Raw genomic sequence first — 20,227 nt, 5'->3', positions numbered from 1 at the left:
TGCAGCAGCGTTCACTCTTATCATCCCTCCACCCTAATTCCCCTACTCCCACACCCCTCCCACCTAGCAGCACCTGTTCCAATCCCGAACCTTCCCTGACAATATACCAACTCCCTCTCTCCTTTCTCGTCCCTCCTCCCCTTCCGACAACTTCCCCTCCCTCGACCCTCCCAGAGGAAGGTCGAGCAGGTGTTTCATGCAACACCTGCTGCTCCCTGCTGTTGCGTGGAAGGTGGAAAATAACAGTCGTGTTACACGGTTAGTGTTCCTAGATGACAATATTTACATGTGTTTGTTTGATAATGACAAACTTGTGAAGGAAAGATGACCTTATGCGATGTGAATGCCGGAGTGCAGGGGAGAACGCGTCAGGTCGTGACAATTATTTAGTGTATGCTGGCCACAAGGCTAGAGCGTGTGTACTTCATACAGTGGTTAGTCGCGGCCCTGCATCGCCTCCCTCGGTGTTCTCTGAGGTGTCACGGCCCTGCATCACCTTCCTTGATGCTCCCTGAAGTGTATCGGGACTCTCTATCACCCCCCATCAGTATTCTCTGAAGTGTTGCGGGCCTGCATCGCCTCCCTCGGTGAAGTGCCATGGGATTACATCACCTTCACACCTTGTGGCGGTGAAGTCAGAAGTATCACAAGTTTTCTGGTTAAACGCAGGTATGTATTGCTGCTATTTCGGCTTTCTCTCCTCTCGAAGTTAGTATATTGTGTTGGGCTAGGCGTGATCCCGTTCTTACGAGCAATTTGGGCTTGACACGTCCACCGTTTCTCCTTTCTTGACTTTTTCTCAGCAGTGTGACGTCGGGTATTTTTTGGAACGCACCACAATTTTTTTTCTGGGGAGCATTTGGCATTCACGTGCCCGAACCTGTGACACTTAGTTTCTGCTTAATGCCTGATGTCTGAAACTTTCCGACTGTCTAACCTTTACTCGTGGTGGCCGTTTTCCCTTCCAATGTAAGAGGAAATCGGTGCATAGAGTACAAGTTTTTCCTAGTGTGCGGTAATTCTTCTACTGCACTCAGTGACTAATCCAAAGTGTGTGCCCTAAGAGGATTGTCTTTGTTACGAGATTGACTAATTTAAATTCTTGATCCGGAATGTATTACTTATTTTCCAATATTTTTATTGCTTACAGGTGCTTTTCTGTACTGATTGCTTAAGTTGTAACTTATCTTGAAGTTGATACTGACGCTCTTCAGAGCTTATTGCACGTTACTCTGTCTAGGTCCACTGAGAACCTTGAACATCACCTTGTGGCAATTGACTATCATTCCAATCTTTGAGACTTCCGCCGGGTTCCATTGTTCTGCATCTTGTCCCAGACTCCAGTATGGAACTGTCTGAGTCTGAAGCCTATCATCGATTTCTCCTTTACGGTTTTTTAATCCTCAATGTCGGTCTCATGATCTTGATTGTTCCAGTCGTTGCTTTGGTTTTACCGGCGGACACCCAACCCACAAATCTGAAAATAGAGCAAATGACGTTACTTCCGTACGTCGTGGACCATTATCAAGTTATTCTAAAGTTTTGCAAACTCAATCATAATTAAAATTATTTCTGAATAAAGATATTGAGTGATTACACACAGAGATCACACTAACGTGATTCATCAAATGAACAAATCCACAAGGGCACAAGTGTCTGGGATGCTCCCGGACGCAGGTTCGAATCCTCGTCACGGCCCTTGTGGATTTGTTCATATTGAGTGATTGATTGATTTACATATCTTCTATCTTTGGAGGATGGTATATTTCCAGCCCGTTCTCTCGAGCTTTTACAACGTTACTAAAATGATGTACTAAATTGCCAAAACCTAACTGAACTGATGACCCAAGAATAGAAAACGAGACAGCGTAAATTTTGCGAGCCGCTATGATTTTTAGTACATGTTACCTTGACGTTGGGAATTTATACGTCAAAATACGATATGATTTACCATATTCTGTATGACTGAAGAGTAAGACCCGTAATTTAATTTTTACTCGTTTTTTTTTTTTGGAACGATATACAGTTTTTTTTCCTATATTACCCTAACCTTTTTTACTAAACATTGTTAATAGCTCTGGATTTAATTTCTTAGTATACAATTGTTATTCGACTGTATTTTTACGAATTCAGTATCCTAGCTTAATCAAACCTAACCTAACCTATCCTTACTTAATCTAATTTAACCTACCCTTGCCTAACCTAGCCTTAAATAATCTAATCCTATATAGCCTTGTTTATTTTAGGCTAACCTAACCTAGCCCAATCTTACATATCCTACCTTAGGGTAGGATATGCAAGATTGGGCTAGAACCTATCTACGATACCACCTACGATATGATGCAAGAGACATGCTATGACTAATTATCAAAGGCGTAGTTTTCTTGCTGTTTATAATCAAGAGTTTTCGAAACCTTACTATCTTGGGAATATAAACATCAACATGTCGGACATTTGGGAATAACAATCATCCGCCACTGTGACAGTAAATAAAGAATTAAGCTGGTTGACATATGTCATGTCATAACACTATCATAAAGTACATCTAAAACAGTATATATGTTAAAGAAACTAATATTCAAAATGCAAATATATTCACAGAAGCCTACTAAATTATTACTAAACTGCATCTTACATAAAACTGCATAAAATAACATGAAACTGTTGTTTTATGCAATTTTAGTTTAAATTGTTAAATGCATTCCTTAAAACCTTATAAACCTTAGCGACATACTAGACAATAACACTCAGATAATTACCTCTGTAACCATTGCACAAGCGGTTGTGTCGAGGTGGTCGAGTTGCTCAACTGAAGGCTTGGTTCCACTGTACATTATTTAAAAAAATGATGAGCTCCAGACTTGAATTAAGACGAGGTGAGCACTCGGAATCTCTGAATGTACGTGTGTTGCTTGTAGGTGTACTCTTGCTTGTGTGAGCTTGTGGGTGTAATTCCCTAAGTGTAATTACTATAGTGTAGTTATAGGATAAAAGCTACGCTGGTGGTGTCCCGTCTTCCCAGCACTCTTTGTCGAATAACGCTTTGAAACTACTGACCGTTTTGGTCTCCTAGCACTTGTGGGGTGCACTTGTGGGTATGTGTGTGTGTGTTCGTTTTTAACACGTGTGCATACACGCATGTTTGTGTCAGTATGAGCCAGGGCTTGGTCTGCACACATCTTGGTCAGGCGCGGTCATCACTTCTCCATGTGAAGGTGTTTCTTGTTTTTTCCTCTTCAATAACGTTTTTCTACCACCCACGAGTCCTCTCCTAGTACTCGAAGTCGTTTCTGCAAACTCATTAGGTTATTGTTGAGAGCTGTAAATTACCTGAGGCTTGAGAAAGTTATTTGCACATACCCATGTTGCATAGTCATTCTAACCTCGAACATGACAAAAAACTCCCTGCGTGGAGGTAAAAAAATAATACACATAAAATATGTACAGGTATATATATAATATATAGTAAATACATATAATATATAAATATATATATAGTACATATGAGTATGCACTTTTTCTAGTTTAAACAAAATATCAGAGAATGTGGAGGCAATATGTCTTGGGTGTGTGTGAAATTGTATACCTGGGAACAAACAGGTAATGCAAGCGCCGCGGGCGTCCACATTACCACTCTCGCTACATGCCACAAACCGGCTCTCTGTGCTCAAACTTGGTGTTCTATTATATTAAATACGGCGTTATTTAGGCAGCAATAATCCATTTCAAAAGCCAGGTGGAGTCAAATACCGAGTGTTATATATAAACTGAGTACTTAAAGAATAGTTGGCAGCTGTGATGAGGGTCGGTGGAGGCCAGGTGGAGGGTACAGTGTGTGTGTGTGTCAGTCAGTCCTCCGCTGGTGGTGCTGCGAAGTCGCCAACAAGGTGAGGAGTGTTTTCCTGCTGGTGTGTGTGCCTCGTGTGGCCCAATAGGCCTTCTGGTGTGTATAATTTGTGCTTGCGGGGGTTGCGCTCTGGCTCTTTGGTCCCGCCTCTCAACCGTCAATCAACAGGTGTACAGGTTCCTTAGCCTATTGGGCTCTATCATATCTACATTTGAAACTGTGTATGGAGTCAGCCTCCACCACATCACTGCCTAATGCATTCCATATGTGTGTATGTGTACATGTTAAATAGTCCCACTGGACGCTTGCACAGTGCTGTGTACTATGTACGAGGTGCATCGGATATCAATGAATTGTACGATTAATTTGTTTTAAAAATGTTACATTCACGTGCGATTTGAATCAATGTGCGATTTTGTTAAGGTACATTAAGAAGTTGTACTTTTTATCAGCCGGAAGTTTTGATAGTCCCAATTATCTCGAGTCAATGGCCACAGGTTTCGACGCTAACTGTTCGCTGATAGTTTCTCTTGAAAGTGATTGAAGAATTTAAGTGAAGCGTAGTAATTATACTGAGGAGAGCATGAGGAGCTCCTTACACAACCAGTATGACACATCTTACGTTACTTAGCCCGCAAAAGTTGCAGAGGAACATTGTGGGCCAAATAGGAAGGTTGTAACGCCTCTCTCCGGTAGGTTAGGGGTTTGTGAAACCCGGCGAGGAAGGTCTGACATGCATTACTGTGACATCTATCACGATAAATGTGGCAGCATACTGATAATGTCGACTTCTGGCATCGCAACTTTAGTGAGCCTACCTTCCCATTCTCATGGGCTGTAGGAGACTCGAACCGCGGACTGTACGCCGGTGAGGCTGAAGCTCACACGCTTCGTCTTGCGAGGGTAGGAACTGAACACACTGTGTGTGTGAGTGAGCCTGTTAAGACATTAATGAAGATATAGGGATACAAGCCTACTCTACTCTAAGGATGTTGATGTGGTAAACTAAATGTGTGACTGACTTGACCAGACTGGATGGTTTTGTAGTGACTGTCAAACTTTTTTAGTATTATTAGGCTGTTAATCGTGTTATTTTTGCTTTACGTCGAAAGGATAAAAAAAGCGTTGCTTGTGGTAATGAGATTATTGTAAACACGCCATGTGCTGTCATTTACCTATACAATTCATTGTCGTAAAATAATTACGGGTAAAAGCGCGGTAGCTCATTATATATATATATATATATATATATATATATATATATATATATATATATATATATATATATATATATATATATATATATATATATATATATATATATATATATATATATATATATATATATATATAACTGTATACATATAACGTGGGGAAATATGGTTACATACTCTTGGGGGTATAGCGGTGGAAATAATAGACCGCTGAAGCACAGTTACCTGCAGGAGAGGATGGGGAGGCTGGCTGGCCGCTGTTGTCTGCTTGCATGATACACGAGCAACAAGGCAAACTCGGAACCTGTCCAGGCGGGCCACTCTATTGCGAGTGATACCACACCCTGCTGGATGGGAGGTGATGCTACACCTAGCTGGATGGTCTCCTAGGTGGCCCACAGTCTGGGAGGTAATGCTACACCTAGCTGGATGGTCTCCTAGGTGGCCCACAGTCTGGGAGGTGATGCTACACCTAGCTGGATGGTCTCCCAGGTGGCCCACAGTCTGGGAGGTGATGCTACACCTAGCTGGGTGGTCTCCTAGGTGGCCCACAGTCTGGGAGGTGATGCTACACCTAGCTGGATGGTCTCCTAGGTGGCCCACAGTCTGGGAGGTGATGCTACACCTAGCTGGATGGTCTCCCAGGTGGCCCACAGTCTGGGAGGTGATGCTACACCTAGCTGGATGGTCTCCTAGGTGGCCCACGGTCTGGGAGGTGATGCTACACCTAGCTGGATGGTCTCCTAGGTGGCCCACAGTTTGGGAGGTGAAGCTATACCTAGCTGGATGGTCTCCAGGTGGCCCACAGTCTGGGAGGTGATGCTACACCTAGCTGGATGGTCTCCTAGGTGGCCCACAGTCTGGGAGGTGATGCTACACCTAGCTGGGTGGTCTCCTAGGTGGCCCACAGTCTGGGCCACCTGGGAGACTGTGGGGCCCCTTCACACGTCTGCTTGACGTGTGAAGGGGCTAAAGGTGGTACCGGGGGAAGGGGGCGTGGTGGAGGTACAGGCTGTACCTGTTACGGGAATTATGTGGTGGCCTGGAGGAAGGGGGTGGACCTCGAGGTGACGGAGCGGGAACCCATCCCTGCGTGCGGAGCTTCAACATAACGCGTGGGAACCAGGTTAGCATCAGTGTAACAAACTCGTCAGTATAGCTCATGAAGACTTGTGGTTGGTCTATGCGTATATTAAGATAGTCTGCTTAACATTTAACATTTATTCGTCATAATAAATGACCTAAATTCGTCCTATTTTGGAAACTGTGTGGTAGCCGTGATTGGCTTGCAGTGTGTTACAAAGGCGGAGGAAAAAGATGTCCCCGACCACATTTAGAAATTCGACAAGTGGGAGAGAAGAGTGAATAAGTGGGGTGAGTTATCACCCATCAATAATTGGGTACCTGCTTCTTAACAGAGTGGCGGGTCGTGTTCCAAGGAAAATTAGTGGGGGCAAATCTTGCCATGAACTGTGGGAAGGGAAAGCTCGCAGCCTGCTAACAGTAGTCGGAAGTCGTATGATCCTGTAACCACCTGTGTAAAGAAATGACAATCCTGAATCTGAAAAGTACATAAATATTGCTTAGCTATGTTCAACGTGTAACCAAAGTTTTAGAATAGTTTTCCAACGATTTCAGTCAATGAGGTGGAAACGCCCGTGTTATGTGACCATCTGATCAGAAGTAATTAAAAGCTGTAAATTGTTATTAATTTGTAAATATGAATTAATATTTTTCTTTGAATCTGTTCCTGGGCATTGTGCTTCACTGAGCCTAAGCCATCGCATTAAGTCTCGATTGGATCAGATGGTCTGTTACTAATTGACTTGCTTCGTATAGACGTAACCTTGGAACCCTCGACATGATGAGACTTAACAATGAGGGAGGAGCCAGACCCGGACCACCTCGCTGGCTCTACACAATACTCCGGCCCGTAATCATGATGAACCGGATGGTTTATTTTTTTTAACCACGAAATAATGTTTCAGTTCACACATTTGCCCCACTGGCGTCTACAGCTGCTGTGAAAACAGGAGCAATAACCTGTGAAGATTTGTATTTTTTTTTTATATGTAACTAACACTATATGAAACATTTATATGAAATCAACTCTACTTTGGCCTCTTCGATCCTTTAACAAAATAACATTCATAAATGCATATGAAGTATTTTGTGCTAATAAATGTCAGCCGAGTAACTCAAACTAAAGAGGACAAATTTGTATTATAACATCTTTACTGACGAGTTATATTCACTTTTCCATAATCTGGGTAATGCAGTGAGGTGTTGAGCAGCGATGTTAGTGCGCGGTTCCACCACACAACATACGGAACACGAGCGCTCTGCATCACAGATTTGTACAATCACATTTACCACAAGTTATATTTTCACACATGTAATAATTAAATATTTAACAATTACAATATTCGCTAATTTTGAATGTTTTGGCATTCATATTGCTGCTACAGCATAGTTTTAAATTGTTAAATTGAAGATTGCTAGGATGCCTTCAAAGATGCTAGACCACAACTACATTTTTTTCGATCAAATGTTACATTTGATTATGAAAACTTTCCACGAGAGATACTAGTAAGAAAACAATACGAAGACCTTTATAAACAATGCATTTCGACATCTGAGGCTGTGGACTCTTAAGTGTGTGTCTCGGAGCTATATATGGAAAGTAGGTGAAGGTCTGGTATATAATCTTATTGCTAAAATAAGCTGCAGGAGTTTAAAGACACGGACCCAAGTGCATGGTTCCCAGCCTCTCTCTGTGTGTCCCAGGACGTGGTCAAGCAAAAATATCTTGCAACCAGCAAATGTAATAATCGGTCACCAACACCTAGGAGACAGACGAGGTCGGACACATCCCATGTATCATGTGACTCCTCAGTTTTCTTCCTCAAATCATGGCCGTAATCTAGGAGATTGCTGATTTGTATTTATTATTATTATTTTCTACCACAGACGTGGCCACACATTTCCAATGCTAAGCAGCATATATACATTTTCTTCTGTCCTCCATGGACAGGGTGAGAGATTTGTCAAACATGCAGTTCAGAGATTTATTGAACAACCACAGAAGGTGATTGTACTGGATGATCCATAGACGTGTGGTTCGTTTTGTATGTTAGTATGATAGATGGAACCGCTATAGTGTCGATTTCATCTTCTCGTGTCTACAAAGTTTTGTTTAAGTACTTCGTCTATTGTTCTCAAGTTGCTTGTAGGCAATCCAAGGTTCTTTGACCAACTTAAAATTCTTTGATAGAATTACACACACTGATAGGAAAGTACAACTCTCTCTTGTGTGGGTGTGCTCGTGTCAGGACCACTCCACGGAGTCAAGGCCGGGCCCTCGTACCCAGGGAGGGTAGAGGGCCAACTGAGCTAGAAAGCGCTCTCCGCCTTGACCCTGGAGGGTTGACAAGTGTCCTTGTCTGATCCAGGCCACTTGATCAGGTTCCACAAGCTTACTCAGGCCAAAGTGAAAGGAATTTGTTTTACCATTTTTTTTCGTTCTTATAATGTATACAGGGTGTTGCCACCTTTAGTCTTAGCCTACATACATTCTCGGGCAGATTGACTGTGTATTCGTGAGTGATTTGTATGGAAGGTGTGTGTGGTTTACAGGGACGATGAGTCGTGGGGTGGTTGCTGCTGCAGTTAACAGGAGTTAACACAACTATACGCTCATTTCCATCAGTGAGGAATCATTACTCTTTCTAAACATTTTAATGTTACAATCTCACTAATCTATATAGAGTAGAAGATTTGTTCGAAGTAGGAGACCAGATACTAAAGGCTGACCCCTCTCACAACTTTCCAAGATGACACAGGGGAGGGAGGGGGAAATCACAGGCCAGTTAGGGGTCGGCTCCAGTACCACCTTTTTAGAAATATCGGCATCTGGTTTTCGCGAGGTCCGAAATAAAAGGCGTTTTACGTAGTTTCAATAAGCTTTCGGTGCTTCATAATATTACATTTTCCGAAAAGGGGAGGAGAGGGAAAGAAAGATGGAGGGTGGGAAGGAGAAACTCGGGCACAGCCTAGTTCCCCATCTAGATTATATATATTATATATACACACTTGTACAGCCATTTCTCGAACCTGTATTGTGCCAACATCCCGGTTGTATTACATCTTTTAAGTTCCTTGCATATATATATATTTATTATATATGTGTAGTGGAGTCTCTCAGATTCTCTTCCTGAAGTGAAATGAATTTGTAGGTTATCTTTTTGAATTTCTTCAGCGCTAAATCAATTTCTTTGATTTTTTTCTTCAGAGTTGGTTTCTTAACGATGGTATTTGTTCAGACTCTAGTTTATACGCAAAGGTGTACCCATTTTCTGTGTGTATATACACTGAAAGTTTATTTTATTCTTGAACACTGTTCAGGACTAATGTATATGGTTAGTAGGCTATTCCTATTCTGGTGGCATTAATCCTTGAGAGGTTGATAAGCCTGAAGCCCAACACCAAATAAAGCTTGTTTTCAAATGTGTTTGGTTAATTATTCGATCTGACCAAGTGTTAGTCAGTTTGGTTTACTGTTTTGTAATAGATTTCTAATAATAGTGTAGCCCAGTAATGTTGGTATGGCTACTCGCAGTTTGATAGTGTTTGTGTATTTAAAATGACCACTAATGCCCACTTTCTGAAGGATTTCTTCGTTTGCCTCTGTATTTGGCGTTCTATAAATTTCGCATTCTTGTTTTAACATTACTGTAGCCTGTTGGGGTTTGTTCTCGACTCGCAATCGGGAATCCCGGGTTCGAATTTCGGCCTGGACAGAAATAGTTGGCCACATTTCCTTTCACCCAAAGCCTCTGTTCACCTCGCAGTAAATAGTTTATCGACGTAAAATACACACAAAGGGATGAGGTAGCTCAAGCTATTCTCACCCCGTTCAGTACATCGTGTTAATACATACATATACACACATCACAAACAATAAACGTATTACCAAACATTCTGAGAGATAAACATATACATTTCAGCCCGGGAGTTAGTAAACTGTTGTAGGGTTGCGTCGGGGAGGGGGGGTGGTGACCTTGATATAATCCAAACATACACAGGTTGCCTGTGCCAGACAAAAAATAGTTATATTTTCTTCTAAAAGGAAAAAAAAACTCCCAGGTCTCGAAATAGTGATGACCTACGATATTCATAGCATTTTGTTCTCTCGCCTGCCTTACACCCATCCCTCCCAGTCATCAAATGTATATGAGGATTTTAATGTTTTTTTTTTAATCCTAATTGCGTGAGATTTTCCTGCTCTTAAGAGAGTGGAGACGTAATGAGCCTTGAGGCACCAGGGTCGTTCAGGTGACTGATTACATCTCTTAAGAACTAATTTCTCGTCCTAAAAGTTCTGTCAGCTGCTTAGAGGTCTACGTTAATCTTATTTGTTTTCTTATTATTATTTTATCTTGTTGAAATTTATCCATAGCCAGCATTTTATTTTTGGACATAATCCCTCGAGTGTTATTGAATGTGAACAAATTAACATTACTACTGTCTATTTATCTTGTCCAATTTACCGTCCTCGAAATTCATTTCGCCACAAGTGTTTTCGATACCGACTGATGTTTAATGTAAATCCAGCTGTCATGGCTACACCTTTTGAAATTTGTTATCCCACATGGCGGATTAATTAGTCTGTCATGAGAAGCAGTTATGTATATAAAAAAAATTATACGACACAGTTAAAGTTCTCCTTAATCCTATAAAATTGTTTTTATAGCCTATTATAATTTACTTCAATTCGTCATAAGATTGCAGTGTTCTACTCTTCCCAATTATTTTGATTTATTAAAAATGGTAACATTATTGTAAGGCGAAGACAACGTATGAGGAAAAATAACCTTTAATTCAATTTTTCTTTATTATTCACCCCATACCCATTCGGTGGGCGGTGGTGGAAAGGGTTACAGAGGCACATAATCGGTTCAGGAACTGAACCCCATAGTTCGTTTAGCTAAGTGACAATCTATTGAACCGTGTTACACAATTGTTAATGTTATATACACATGTACATATACAATCATTTACACAAATGCGTATCGATAATGTTTTATATCAAAAGTGATTCAACAAGAGGCTCACAAGACACTTTAGTAGCTGCGTGACTGACCGTATATAGTCTTGATGCTGTATTTTCCACTGCAACTTTTTTTCTGGATGCGATATTTACAGAAAGATTTATACCCAGGTATCTAGAACATTTTGCCAATAGGTTTTATGTTATCTTTTGGCCAGAGCTATACAAGGGTTCTCGGTGTGCATGCGCATTTAATTCTTCTCTTTTTGTAATGTTGTTGGACGCTTACAATGTAACACATTGTGCCAGCCGTCGGGCAGTGTGGGGGATGAAGGGTTTCCATTTGATTGACCGTGACAGGAGCAGCCACCTTGCCTTATAAGTATAAGGTATAAGTACCCAGTCTTGCTCCTCGCCTTTGTGATTTATGAAAACACAAAATGGTAATCTTGCCTCGGCTGTGTGTGTGTCTGGGAAAGACGGTCCTTGTGTTATCCTGCCTCGCCCATATGTTCCTATGGGGAAGGGGTGGGAATTATCAGGGAAAACGCAAAGTCAATTCGACTATATAGTACCGGGAAGGGGTTAGGATAAGAATTTGGGATGGGACGGGGGGGGGGGGGAAGAATAGTACCCAACCACTTGGACGGTCGGGGATTGAACGCCGACCTGCATGAAGCGAGACCGTCGCTCTGTCGTCCAGCCCAAGTAGTTGGGGAAAGAGTCCTATGCTATTGAAACCTCGCTAGACATGCCTCTAAAAAAAGTCTTTTTAGCCTCGCATTGCCGGCCTCGATCTAACTTAATATAAACCGTCGCTATCCACAGGTTCATAAAATGTAAACACTTTTCCTATTGACGTCATACGGTCCGTTTCTTGCAAGACTGCCAACAAGACGATTTTCCTGTTTTCCCTTGAGCTTATTAATAAGCTGTTTATATGTTTGGAAACTATCCTTGACCTGATCCTTATCCTTGTATCCCTTCCAAGTGTTATATAGTCGTATTGGCTTACTGTTTTCTTGGTTACAGCCCCGCTCCTGTGCCAGGTAAGTCCACTACGGGCTCACCATAGTTCCAAATGCTACTTGGAACTTTTTGTTAAGAGTAGCAGAGTCTAAAAAGAGTGTTTTCTCATTAGAATTACTTTGACCACCTCACCTGGCTCAGTGTAGGTGTGTGGTGGTGGTGGTAGTCTCAGGGTGGTTACGTATAGCGACTACAGAATATATTATTGTTATTCAGGGCCCAGATTGGACAGGACCGCTCCTGTGCCAGGTAAGTCCACTACGGCTCACCATAGCCCGTGCTACTTGCCCCACTTCTGTGCCAGGTAAGTTACGGGCTCACCATAGCCCGTGCTACTTGGAAATTGTTCCGAGTAGCTGAATCTATAACAACAACAGTCCAGATTCACGAAGCAGTTACGCAAGTACTTACGAACGTGTACATCTTTCCTCAATCATTGACGGCTTTGGTTACGTTTATTAAACAGTTTACAAGCATGAAAACTTCCCAATCAACTGTTGATATTGTTATAAACAGCCTCCTGGTGCTTCGGAGCTCATTAACCGTTTAATAATTGTAAACAAAGCCGCCAAAAGATTGAGGAAAGATGGACAGGTTCGCAAGTGCTTGCGTAACTGCTTTGTGAATCTGGCCCCAGATTATCAACAATTATTGTGTTGCTTGAATGGTTGGCGTGCCCCAGGGAACACAACGAGGAGGTAGCACTTATGACTTTCTCCTGAAGGCTACGCAAACATCATTGACACCTTTATTTTGCTCACTCACTGGTAAAATTCTTTACTTGAATTTTACTGTCACATCTAAATACTCCATGGAATCTCTAGTTTAGTATTTTGCATACTTGGTTTTTGTCTAAATTTTCTGATTACCTGTTTATTCGCAGAGTTGACCTTGTGTGGCTGTGCAGGAATTTTGGATAGGCTTTGAATGATGCATCACTTCCAAATTGCTTCACTGGTTTTCTGTTTCTTGCACATTCATTTTCTCTTAAAATAGCAGTTTCTCTGATTTACTCTATTGGTTTACCATGACCTCTTGCCCCTCTTTGTATCCAGCCATCCCATTAGGTAGCCTTGTGCCTCTACGTCATACGCTACGTCTTGTGCCTCTACGTCATACGCTACGTCTTGTGCCTCTACGTCATACGCTACGTCTTGTGCCTCTACGTCATACGCAACGTCTTGTGCCTCTACGTCATAAGCTACGTCTTGTGCCTCTACGTCATACGCTACGTCTTGTGCCTCTACGTCATACGCTACGTCTTGTGCCTCTACGTCATACGCTACGTCTTGTGCCTCTACGTCATACGCTACGTCTTGTGCCTCTACGTCATACGCTACGTCTTGTGCCTCTACGTCATACGCAACGTCTTGTGCCTCTACGTCATACGCAACGTCTTGTGCCTCTACGTCATACGCAACGTCTTGTGCCTCTACGTCATACGCAACGTCTTGTGCCTCTACGTCATACGCTACGTCTTGTGCCTCTACGTCATACGCTACGTCTTGTGCCTCTACGTCATACGCTACGTCTTGTGCCTCTACGTCATACGCTACGTCTTGTGCCTCTACGTCATACGCTACGTCTTGTGCCTCTACGTCATACGCAACGTCTTGTGCCTCTACGTCATACGCTACGTCTTGTGCCTCTAAGTCATATGGAGGGGAGGGGTCAAATGTGTTCTCGGCGTCCTTGCAATCACTTGTGTATTCCATAATTTAAGAGATATTTCAAAGGACAAATTTTCCCATTGTGTTCTAAGAAACCTGACCTGGAAACCCCCTCCTTCCTTCATTAGTTCTCCCCCCCACCATCTCGGTTCATACCCCCCCCCTAATTCTCAGTGTGAGTGCGCGCGAGTATTGGGGGGGGGGGCGTTTGAGCATTCTCTTACGTGCACTCTCTCACGCGCGCGCGTCAGAGTTCAATTGAAAGATCCTAGGTTCGAATCCCACAGTAGAACACAAGCGTTTGAGCAATTTCCTTTCGGCTTATGCCTCCGTTCACCTAGCAGTAAATAGGTACCCCGGGAAGTTAAATAGATGTTAGCCTAGGGGATCGTGCTAGGCCTAATAATTTTGTCTCTAGTGATTGGCAGAGAAGGGACAGTATTACTAAATTTAAGAAAGTGGCAGCGAGGGCAAGAAACGGCGATAACGAGAGAAATGAACACAAAACAGATTTACGAAGTAGATATAAATAACTCACAAATGAACAGATTAACTTACCGGCTCCCAAAGAGTGGAAAAGGTGAGTTCCAGAAACAGTGTGAACAAAAACTGTACTAGGAAAATTCTGCTTTTTGTAACCGGTTCTTGCCCCTCCTCGTCCTTCCTCCCCCCCCCCTTCATCCTGCCCTACCCCGTCCTTCCCTTGCCTCTAAAGCCTAGCCCTGGCCAGGATTAATAGAGCTTGGTGGACGTGGATTTGGGGAGTGTACATTGTGTGTGTGAGCAGGGAAGGCAAGGCTCGTGTGTGTGTTATTTTAGGGGGTAGGATTGTGTTCCTGTATTGAGAGAGAGAGGGAGGGGGTGGAGTGTCGAAGGAAGGGGGTGAGGCCGAGTAAGAGTGTTTTTGAGAAAGTATTCTGGTTATGACTGTGGAGCGGCCGGCCAGTGCCAATAGTTGCTACTTCAGTTGCTGCTCTGTGATTCTTGAGGTGAAGACCTCCGATTGCTGCTCACAAGAAATTTGAGTAAGCGCAAAGGCGGAAATTGGTTGGGGGTATAGTGGGGAAAGAGAACAAGGGGAAATGTTACAGTATTACAGTAACGTGTTGCTTAACTGGTAGCGTGTATGTGGTCTCCTTCATTGAAGCACTCAGAAGGTTGAGGGCTGAGACTGAAGACCTCATCATCACTAGGTCTTGCTGTGGTAGCCTAGCAATAGCTCCCCACACACTCGTGATCAGATCCATATACCCAGGTAGAGGCATGTTTGGGCATAATGTTAGTGCATGTAATTGGGTTGTGAAGGCGGGTCTCACTCGCGCTGAAGAAGCTGTGTTTCTAAGCCTTCGAATGGCATAGTTTGATGATGGGATTAAGGCCTACCAACCTCTGGAGGGTTATAAAGGCCAGTACAATTCCTTACTGACCAGCCAGCATGTGTACATTAGCCACGACATAGTCTAGGACTAAAGTACATAACACAGAGGGGTACACCTCTCGGTGCATATATTCTTGGTGGGGCGTGTTGTTAATCTGTCTGTTTGTTGGCCTTGAGTTTCCTTGTATGGTAATGGTTTGCAGGTCCGGCTCTGATGTTGAGCCTCGCTGGTGGCCAAGTCTTGCCGGCAGGTGTTTACATACACACATCTGACTTTTGAGTTGGTTGCATTGTAGTTTTGTTTGTTTTGGTTGCTAGTATGTGTTTTTTTCGCGTTTTTGTTATTTTTATACTATAATTAATATAATTATTATATAGTTGTCAATGATGCGCGTGATATGGTTAAGTTCTCTATCATTACGTGTTTTGCCCACTGAGGGAGGGGTGGGGGGGGGGGAACTTCAGCACTGAGGTCGAAGTAGTCGGTGTGTTGTAGTAATTTAAGATTAATTAAACTAGGCAATTTAAGAGTTGTTTTTTTGGGTAAAGTTGTTGCATAATTTGTACTCTAGTCGGGTATTTTAGGAGGTATGGTCGAGGACCGGGCCGCGGGGGACGCTTAGCCTCGAATTCATCATCGAAAGGTATTCACTCAGTCATGCCAGTGTCGAAGGCTTTTACAAGTCATCTTTTGTAGTGTGTGCTGTCTTGAGATGCTTGTGGCTGATGTGGATGTAGTTTGTTAGTATATTGAGTGCTTTATGCTGAGGGGGTAATTGTCAAAGTGTAGTTAAAGAACGAGACTTACACTCCACTACACTACATTACACTAGTCCTATTTACATGGCTCGAGTGCATGGGGTAGGTGTGTAAAACCCTGGTTTGTGTCTCGGAGAGGCTGCAGGATCCAGTAAGTTCAGTAGAACTTCGATTTCAACTCTTTTTGACCATGTCGTAGCTCAGTCGATTAAGGCAGCGTCTGGGATGCTCCCGGAGGCAGGTTCGAATCCTCGTCACGGCCCTTGTGGATTTGTTCATTACACTCGTGGTTTCCCGTCTTCACAGTACTGTCATATGACGCTTTGAAACTTCTAACGGATTTGGTATCCACAGCTTTCTCGCAGAACTTGCTCCAACTGTCTACCACTCTTGGGGGGGGGGGGGAAGGGGGGAAAGAACTTTCTATTTTTTTCTCGGCAGCTTTGTTTCCTCAGCTGAAGTCGGTGACATCTTGTTTCTTCTTTGATAAGTTTTGTCAAATTTTGTTTACTATTTTGTATGTAGTGATCATAATCATCTCCTGTCTTCTAGCATTGGTATATATAACACTGTTTATTTTCTATTTACATAAGAATTCTTACATTCTTGAACGTATAGCGTTTCGGGCAGGTATTTAATCTTAATTTTTCCCAAAATACTACCCGCCAAATCGTCGAACCACCAGGTACCCATTCACTGCTGGGTGAACAGAGGCTACAGTTGAGAATTAGCACCCAGTCAATCCTCTCCAGCCAGGATACGAACCCATGCCGAAACGCTTGCGATGCGTCAGGCGAGTGCTTTACCACTGCGCCATGGGGACTTCACCTTTAACCTCTCTTTATAGCTCTTGTATTTCAGTTCCGGAAGCCATTTAGTTGCACGTCTTTGCACCTTTTGCAATTGATTGATGTGTTTCTTGGTGTGTGTGACGTCTGCTAGTCCGTGATGTTTTGATCACTGTGAAGTGTTGAAATAACAAGTGATGCCTTTAATTGTTGACCAGACCACACACTAGAAAGTGAAGGGCCGACGACGTTTCAGTCCGTCCTGGACCATTCTCAAGTCGATTGAGAACAGCCAGAGAATGGTCGAGTCGATTTCCTCGTCTGCTGATGCCTTTAATTGTTGTTTTCTTGTGTATGAGGTTACCCCGTCCTCTCAATCACCACTGTAAAATATGCAGCGATTTTGCTTAATTAGAAGCGTTAGACCCTAGGCTACCCACATAGCCTACCGGAGCTCATAATCATTAAACAGAATTAGGGTAAATATTGCGCCGATTGTTGTTCAATTCTATAAACAACCGCAGTGTTTGCGTTGGTGTCGATAACGTGAAAAATATAGTGTTCAGTAAGAGGAGATGATGCTCGTGCGTTAGAATATGATGCAAGGGGTGAATGTGGAGAGTTTTATGCCGTTTTCGGCATTAATGTCCGGCCAGCTGTTGTTGCAAGTCTGGGTGTCTTCCCCTTGTTGTTGTTGCATGTTGACCAGACCACACACTAGAAGGTGAAGGGACGACGACGTTTCGGTCCGTCCTGGACCATTCTCGAGTCGATTGTGAAGCGGAAACGTCGTCGTCCCTTCACCTTCTAGTGTGTGGTCGTATGTAGCTGAGCCTAACATTTTAAAAGCACTACGATCACCTTCTGTGGTTGTTCAATAAATCTTTGAACTGTATGTTTGACAAATCTCTCACCCTGTCCATGGAGGACAGAAGAAAATGTATATATGCTGGTTAGCATTGTAAATGTGTGGCCACGTCTGTGGTAGAAAATAATAATACAAAAAAAGTGTGGTCTGATCAACATACTTCAGCCACGTTATTCTTTCATGTCTTGGATACTTTCATCAATGATTAGTTTGACTGTCAGTTTGCTATGTTGTGAGGCATGTGTGGCGTAGTTTAGATTAGACTGGGGTGTTGAGAGGTGTTGTGTAACTGGAGAGTGATTAGAGGCAGTAAGTAACTGGGGAAGTGATCAGAGGCAGTGAGAGGCTCGGTTATATAACACTGTTTATCTTCTCTGTTGGTAAACATCGCCTTTCTGAGCCTGCATTGAAGCTTGTTTTGAAGTCCGAGGGTGAGGGGGGGTGGCGAGAATGTATTTTTTTCTTTAAAGTATAGATGTGGCTGTCTTGTCTTGGTAACTGATGCTCTTATGAAGAAATGTAGATCTCTCTTCAAAGTAACTGGTGCTATAATTAGTGTCATTGAAGAGGCTTGTTAAGGCGGATGTAAGTGGCGCAGATGTCTCGGTGACCATGAAGCGTTGTGTAATGCCATGGGGATGTTTCCTGTTCGTATGATACCTAAAATAATGCGTCCCCTCTCTCTCCTTGTTCCTCGCTCGGTGGTTGGATGTCGTGTAGCCATAATGCCTGAATTGATGAGGGGGGGGGGGGGGGGTAGTAAGGAATGTATTGTTTAATACAAGCACGTGACGTTCTGTCTACATAGTCAGTCACCAAGCGTCGGGTGTCGGGGGAGACATCTCCCGTCCACGAGGCTCACCATAGCCGTGCTTCTTGCCTCGCTCCTGTGCCAGGTAAGTTACGGGATCACCATAGCCCGTGCTACTTGGAACTTGATCCGAGTAGCTGAATCTATAAGAACAACAACGTCGGGTGTCTTTGTTTGCTTGCACGTTTAGTTGTGTGCTTTTGTTTCCAATGTTTGAGGGGCTATTAGAAGAGTACTTTTGACGACGCAGGGTGTCCGGCCATGTATGTCAGCAGCCTGTCCTAAGGTTTTCCAACGTCAATGTTGTTGTTATAGATTCAGCTACTCGAAACAAGTTCCAAGTAGCACGGGCTATGGTGAGCCCGTAACTTACCTGGCACAAGAGCAGTACTGTGTGTCCACCGTCAAGGAAATGGTCAAATTTAAATGTCCTCCTAACCTACCAGGGAACCCAAAACAGAAAACGGGTCAGTAACGTCGCTTTCGTGAGCTGCTTCCATTTTTCTAGATCAATTTTTGGCCTTAGGTAACGCATACGTTCGTAATGCGACGTTCTTTGTGAGTTTGTATCAAACAATTTTTGTCCTTGTGTCTGAGACGTGACTCTCGCTGTGTTTGGAATCATTTTTTTTCCCAGATGAGGATGTAGAGATCTCTCGTGAAGAGCTGGTGGAGAGGATCTAGACATTCAAGGGACCCCGTGCGAGGATTGGCTGTAGGAGGAAGGGTGTTGGTTAGAATTTGTGTTTTTGTTGATGCAATTTTATCGTTTTCTTGGAGTTTCACTAATATGATAGGGAATGGGGGTGTGGGTGGTTCTGACTCCTATTAGGATTCTGGGAGCTTTCCCTTCCCGTAGCTCATGGTAAGCCTAAAGTAAACCAAGTAAGGGATAAACCTCGTGGGTACCACTAGGTATCCCTAGAAAACCTTATGAAAGGGGTGTTTACAGTACCTTTGGGACTTTGACCGGTGTGACTGTCAATATTTTTGTTTTTAAAAGTAATGGGAGGATTGCGATGCGTGGCAGCGCTAGTATGTTTTGGATTAAATATATACGTGCTGTATCCCTGTGGCTGTCTATGCATGCTTATACTTTTGAAATGATGATAACTAAGTAGATATTTACCCTGGTCTTTTTTGAATCTTGGCTTATCTTGTATCCATTGTTTAGTATTCTATTTTGTGTATATATACTGTACTAACCTTCCCCTTTGTTCCATCCACTTGTACTGTTATGACCATCATGTCACCCATATGCTCTTTCTAGACAGTGTAAACGAGGCTTACTTAATCTCTTCATAATGCGTTTGATTCCCAGGATGAACCTATTCGTCCATCTTTATACACTTTCCAGTGAATTTGTTCATACTGGCGACCAAAACTGAACGGTAGATTTGTTTCCAGCACACCAGCCCCGTCCTAACCGCGCAGTCCCTACCTCCATTCAAGACACGTCCCTCTTCTCTCTCTCTCTCTCTCCCTCCCAGACCTCTCTCCCAGTTAGTGTTAAGGAAGCACGCCGCCCTCTCCTCCAAACACTGTGAAACCAAAAGGTCCTGGACAGAGCCGGATTAATTTTGTGGGCCTTGGGGTACCTCCAAGACATTGGTCTAGATTTGACGACATATTCATTAATGCTAGTACTTACTATTTTACATACATCTATGACCAGAATATTCCTAGATAGAATAGTGGTGAAAATAATAAAATGACAAATAGATACCAATAAGACTAATAAATGAGGAAAAGTACTTTGGTATCAATTGTATTGTAATCTATAGAAAAGGGGGGAGAGGGGTTCCCTTGTTATT

General features: G+C 43.0%; 2 protein-coding genes across 5 annotated transcripts in view; both read left to right on the top strand.

Annotated features, from left to right (window-relative positions):
- Nucleotides 1–428: 428 nt before the first annotated feature.
- The window catches only part of LOC123773692 (aminopeptidase N), a 41,519-nt gene continuing 21,720 nt past the window's right edge, over nt 429–20,227 (top strand). Inside the window, exon 1 of one of the 4 annotated variants that reach the window (XM_045767544.2) lies at nt 429–669. The gene's annotated coding sequence lies outside the window, so the exon portion shown is untranslated. Of the gene's footprint in view, nt 670–3,738; nt 3,888–14,522; nt 14,613–20,227 lie in introns of those variants that run through there. The other 3 variants (XM_045767543.2, XM_069312479.1, XM_045767545.2) reach the window with 3 other exon arrangements.
- LOC138356425 (ATP synthase subunit a-like) lies at nt 4,610–13,791 on the top strand. The gene is made up of 2 exons (XM_069312569.1): nt 4,610–4,750; nt 13,207–13,791. Exons 1-2 carry the CDS (start codon nt 4,610–4,612, stop codon nt 13,789–13,791), a joined length of 726 nt encoding a protein of 241 aa, XP_069168670.1.

Source organism: Procambarus clarkii, chromosome 72, assembly GCF_040958095.1.
Source record: "Procambarus clarkii isolate CNS0578487 chromosome 72, FALCON_Pclarkii_2.0, whole genome shotgun sequence".
NCBI lineage: Eukaryota > Metazoa > Arthropoda > Malacostraca > Decapoda > Cambaridae > Procambarus > Procambarus clarkii.
This window is presented reverse-complemented; position numbering and strand designations above follow the sequence as displayed.